Source organism: Phalangium opilio, unplaced genomic scaffold (assembly GCF_054372755.1).
Source record: "Phalangium opilio isolate 3A_F unplaced genomic scaffold, DU_Popi_V2 ptg000017l_1, whole genome shotgun sequence".
NCBI classification, from domain to species: Eukaryota; Metazoa; Arthropoda; class Arachnida; order Opiliones; family Phalangiidae; genus Phalangium; species Phalangium opilio.
The window spans coordinates 9838153-9843947 of NW_028324151.1; the positions used below are offsets into that span (position 1 = coordinate 9838153).

The 5795-nt window shown below is 39.0% G+C and overlaps 1 protein-coding gene across 1 annotated transcript; it reads left to right on the top strand.

Moving 5' to 3' along the window:
- Positions 1-2094: 2094 nt before the first annotated feature.
- LOC149703109 (uncharacterized) lies at positions 2095-4972 on the top strand. The gene is made up of 7 exons (XM_089865810.1): positions 2095-3282; positions 3350-3419; positions 3481-3642; positions 3701-3851; positions 3917-4134; positions 4214-4515; positions 4576-4972. The coding sequence occupies exons 1-7, from the start codon at positions 3134-3136 to the stop codon at positions 4802-4804; spliced, it is 1281 nt and encodes a 426-aa protein (XP_089721936.1). The 5' UTR covers positions 2095-3133; the 3' UTR covers positions 4805-4972.
- Positions 4973-5795: the final 823 nt, after the last annotated feature.

The following is a 5795-nucleotide window of genomic DNA, read 5'->3' on the forward strand; positions in this document are numbered from 1 at the left end:
TCGCCTTATGTATCCTATATTACCAAAAATTGTTCAAGAGGCATACGCTTGAATTCAAACGTCAACAATAGCTATATGTTTAAAATCATTTTAGGAATAAAGTTTCTTAAAACGATTTAACTAGAATTAAGGTAAATTAATGCCGATTAAAATAATTAATATAAATTATATTTATTTAATTATTTAAGAAAAATCTACTAATTGCGTACGACCCGGAGAGGTTTATTTTGGTTTCCCAAGTTGTTAAGGAATGGGAGCGATATGAAATTTCGTTTGAAATTAGTGTTTAGAAACGTTTCTTGTATTGTATTTTATAAATTGATTATTTTTAACCTTTATAATATGTATTTTTGGCACTCGATCCCCATTCCATCTAAGGGGCTATTCCGGGCTATTCACACAAAAAATGGTCAATTATAGACACCCCCCTCCATCTCGTTACAAAAAAGTAGCGATCGGGCAGACCCTTAAACCCTTAATTACGTATTAAACAAAGCTTTCTCGTCTATTTTTCTCCAAAGCGTGGAAAAATAAGAAACATTCTACTGGCAATCTGGTACTTTAGGAGCCTATTCACTCATGCTCTCTGTGTTAGGGGATCGACACTATCATGAGAGACCCATTATGTACCGTGCAAAAACCTTTGTTGAACCGTTGGACACTAGTTCTGTAGTCAAATAAGGAAATTACAAACAGACAAAACAACACACAGGGGTGACATGGACAAAGCAATATTGAAGGACCGATGGCAGCCTATAGAGCCCCATACTAAGCGACTAAACAACTTACTTACTTACTTCCCCCTTTACAGCCCCAAAATGGAGGGGGTTGTGAAAAATACTGAGTCAAATCCCGGAAAAAGCTAGCGCCATCTAGACAAAGTAAGACGTTAGCTGCTTCCCTCTTTAGAACGTTGATTCTCTCATATGCCCCCCACCATCCGGTTTGCTACTATCTGCCACTAGAAGGCGAATTAACAAGTATTTTCCAACTTTACCCCTCTACCATCGGTCCTTCAGTATTGCTTTGTCCATGGGGGTGAGGCCGCCATTGGGGTATTCTCCTTTGCGTCAAGAAACAACGCCAGACGGAGCCTAAGTTTTCTACACGCGGGAGGCTACCCGACTTGTACTGCCTCTGGTGGAGCTTCTCGGCGAGAGGGAGAATACCCCAATGGCGGCCTCACCCCTGTGTATTGGGTTCTCTGTTTGAAATAAACGAATTTGTCCCGAAGATTCTTCTTCGTTCTGGAATTAAACTTTCGCTATCCCTTTGTAGATCCTAATGTCGTAAGACAGTGCGAATAAACCGATGGTTACTTGATTGGGAGACTTAGCGTTTGTTAGGAACAAAGTTTTCCACTCTAATCCTTTTTGGTGAGATTATACCCGCTTCCCAAAAAATCCCTGGATTTTTTTGGAGGTATAGTCGCTATGTAGCTTTACTAGCGAGCTGATTTACCCAAGATTTAAAGGGGGTTTTGGGTTAAATCTCCGTTGATTGGAACAGAAAAGAATAAAATGGTAATCCTTAAGGTTAAGAGCATCTCTTTTAATTTGAAATGGTTTGTTATCGGCCCAGCAAAAATGAAAGGCCGTTATTAAAAGTAGACTAAAAAAATACTTTCTAAGAATTAGCAATTTCAAATCGTAATATCTGTTAAAAAAGATTATCAATAGCCCAAATTACACTTGATAGTTTATTTGTTAAAATAAAAAGAAAAAACTGTTGTTGTCGGGCGTTTGGCGCACTCCTGTAAGCCAGGCTTCTGGGCAACAACGTTTGAGGGAATGCTACTCAAATCGGCTTTTTCTACCCTGTAAATGCGGACTGCCCCATGTTCGCCGGAGGTGTCTTCACCCCATGTCAGTACCATTCCGTCACTTCCCCAGTAAACCTCATTTCCTTCCCAAATTCATCACGTAATACAACACGACAAATTGCATCCTTGCCGAGGTTCGTCAAAGATACCCAGTCATTATTCTGGCGAATGGCATTCTACTCTCACTAACGCAATTTCGGTGGCCCAAATGGCGCAAAAGTCGCAAGGTCAACCCTTAAGACCATCTCCTATTTGAGAACAACACCGTGACACAATACCATCAATAACAATAAGCACTTTTGTCACGGAACTACTTAATGTACAGACTTAAAACAAGCATAATGGCTTAAATTATTCACGCGAAGCTACTTAAGTCCTGTCATTACTGACATCGAAAATCTCTATTCTCCTCATTTGCAACATTTGCCCGCAGAAAGGCAGCTGAAAGTCAAACGACCAGTATATATTAACCAGTGCACTCTGGCGTGTAACGAAATTAAATGGCGTAGCATGGGACTAAATCAACATCGTTGAATTAATACCTGTATTTTTGTTTAATATTATCAGAAGTCCGTAAAAATCAAGTACAAATGAAATGTCCCTAACACTAAAAGCTAACCTGGAGAAGAACGAGAAGATGATTTGGGATTGGTGGTACGTCGCAATATCAAGTTGTACTTTCATACGCCTAACAACACTGCTTAAATCAGTGTCAATTGATGAAAAATTTAAAGTTAAAATATACTCGAGATACAAAGTGTTTCTTCTCCCCCTTTCTAATGTAAATACTCACCAACTCCAACTGAAGTGTCTAGAAACCCTAGCAACAGATTGAACCATAAACTATAAACTGTACTTTATCGCAACAAAGACATAATAACCGTAATGATCATTGCTAATCCATCTTCAGTCGAGCCTCAACTTTATCATGTGTCAAATTCACTTGTGACTTCAACATTAATGATAAAGGAGGTTATAATAGACTTCTGGTATTTATGGAAGTGGATACATAATTAAGGAAAACAAAAAATCATTAACCGTGAAGAAAAAGAACCCTTTCGCGATTTATAACAAAGGAAACATGGATTTTATACGAAAACGTTGAAGAAAAAAAATATTTGCTTGTTAAAGGCGCCGAAAGGACGCGGAACTTGGAAATACTGATATTAATGTAACTTACCCGGTTCGATTTGGGTTTGAGTTGTGAGGCTGGCTTTAGATACGAAAGGGTCAAGAGCATAAATCTTAAAAATGATGAAAATTGGTATCACGCATTTTGTAACTTGACGAATATTTTCGAACACAAATAAAATGACAATGACAAACATGAGTGAAAAGATGCTGCGTTTTTCTCTCAGGATGGAGCCATTATTTCTTGAGCTGGACAGTTCGGAGCGGTTAGAGTTTAGCGGACAATGGGGTTCCATATTCCGTTCTGTCTTACTTCGAATGAGAAATTTGTAAGTATCGCTGTAAAATGGAGTGGACGAGATGACGGAAGTCTCTAATGGTTCATTCTATTTTCAGAGGCTTCAACGTTACAGTCAAACAAGGAATTGAAGACTACACCAAACATATCTCGGATATAGAAAACAACGTCAGTATAAAAGGGAGAACCATTCTTATTCGTCAAATAATATAGTTGATATATCCTTCAGAAAACTGATTTTGCAATCCCGTTTTTTCCGCAACAACTTGAAAATTCCCCTTTGGTGGAGTGGGGCGGAACGACGTATTTCGAGGATGTACATATCATGTCCGGGGGTCCAACCGGGGCCAGTTACGGTCCGTTTCTCATTCTGAAGACATTTCAAACTAAAGTAATTAAAGACATAACGTATCCCATCTCCGTAGATTTTAACTCTTCATGTATTCCAGGTGTGGTTGAGCATTATGGGGTACTTCATCGTGGCATCATTCTTGATGGGTCTATCCCGGTACATCTACCGTTCGCTATCAGTACGGACTTCAGTAACCAATGAAATACTTAATTCCTCTTTAATCGTATTCGGATTTCTATTTAACCAGGGTACGATCCGATAACACTATCGGTGATTAATGCATGGTTTAGATTGATTTTCTTTTTTTAAGCAGCAACAGAATGGACGCCTTTTGTTACGTCCCAGCGCATTTTACTAAGTACTTGCATCTTCGCATCAACAACGATTATTTTTATGGCAACTTGCAACTTGTTCTCCTTCCTCTCATCGGCTGACCGTCCCAACTACATCGATAACCTGGACGACTTGACCTCTAGACCCAAATTACATATTTATCAACAATTGGGGTTGCTAGCTTCACAGCTATTTAAGGTAAGTGTAGTCGTAATTTGGGGAGATCTTGCGACGAAATTCACTTTGACTAAAGAATATTATTCGTGAAACTTACTAGAACTCTCCAAGAGTAAATGAGCGAGCGGCGTTCGAACAAGCCGTTAAATATGATGGGATTCTTGAAACTTTTGATGAACTACTTTTTACGATATTGGGCAAAATTCTACGAGGAAAAGGGGTTATGAACAATAGGTTATCGTATCTTCTTAGTTACCTTCCTTTAATGTTCGATTACTTAGGAGAAGATATAATGAGTAAAGCATTCGTCCACATTTCTGAGGAACCAATGATGACGGAGTGGTGGGGTCTCGCGTGCAGGAAAGCTTTGTCTAAAACCTTCAAAGAACAGTTCTACCAAAGGTAACTCGGGGGGGGGGAACTCAAAACCTTCTTAGGAATTGAAAGCAATTTAATTTTCAGCACTTTACGATACACCGAAGGGGGAACGTTCTATCGCGACTGCACCATTAAAGACGATTATACGTATTACTTGTTGCAAGCAGGTCACGAAATGAACATAGCGCCCAAACAAGGCATGACGATGGACAACGTCTTTCTACCACTGATTATTCTGGCGACTGGCATTCTACTCTCACTAACGCAATTTCGGTGGGCCAAATGGCGCAAAAGCCGCAAGGTTAACCCTTAAAACCATCTCCTATTTGAGAACAATTAACACCAATATCAATATTAACTTACTAAGCACTTTTGTCCCGGAACTACTTAGTTCTAGGTTTAATTACGGAACAATTTCGCAAAATAGTATACACTTTCCAATTTCAAAATATTGTACTTAACTGTGTAATGTGAAACAGAGAAACCAATAAAAAGAACATATCACGTCGCTTCATTTGAAAAATGTCTTTATGGGGCATAAAACAATCTTCATAAGTAAGATCAGGAATGTATGGAGGGGCTGGAATGGCTAAGGAGGCTCTCGTTGTACCCTTGATGGTGGAAACATAAGGCAAGTCCATTTTTTTTTGAGAAGTGTAGCTCCTCCCCCTGCGTCTGTTTAGCTGTCTACCGAAGGCGAAAAATGTCATGACTCGTTAAAAAAGGCATGGCAGAAGTGACCTTATAGATTTTTTAAAGTTAAATGCGCTGATTCGCCGCCGTTCGATTCTCTCAGCCTAGGCAGAGGACCTAGGGTAGAGGGTGGAGAATTATAGCAAACAAGTTTTTTTTGGCAGCCAATGAATGAATGAAAATAATTTAAGTGGTAAATACGATTTTTACGTCAGGCTATGACGTCACTAGCGTAAATTAAGCCACGCCAGTTATTTCCAAGATCATTTCACGCCGATTAGGATTTGAGCTTAGAAATTCCAACCCCTCCATACATTCCTGGTAAGATGATAATACCAGCATAGTATTACAGGGTTATGATTAAACCAACTGAAATACAGAATGAATATTTAACAAGTGGTGCGTGGCGATTGAATTTCCGTTCCGTGGGAAGGAAAAATGAAAATGGAGATAAAAATCACGTAGAGAAAATGAAAAGAATATAACTTTCTCTAACGTGACACTTTGTCCAAAAGTAAAATCTCCAATATTGTAACCTTGTCTAATTATCAAATAATAGCGACCTCCACTCAAAATGGAAATGCCAAGGAACCTTTTCAATATCGTTTTGA

What these genes read in the sequence shown, in the direction of transcription:
- LOC149703109 (XM_089865810.1), top strand. Translation starts at nt 3,134, where the DNA reads ATGACAATGACAAACATGAGTGAAAAGATGCTGCGTTTTTCTCTCAGG. An exon ending in TTACTTCGAATGAGAAATTT is followed by an intron (nt 3,283 to 3,349) that starts GTAAGTATCGCT and finishes TTCTATTTTCAG; the next exon opens with AGGCTTCAACGTTACAGTCA. An exon ending in AAAGAACAGTTCTACCAAAG is followed by an intron (nt 4,516 to 4,575) that starts GTAACTCGGGGG and finishes TTTAATTTTCAG; the next exon opens with CACTTTACGATACACCGAAG.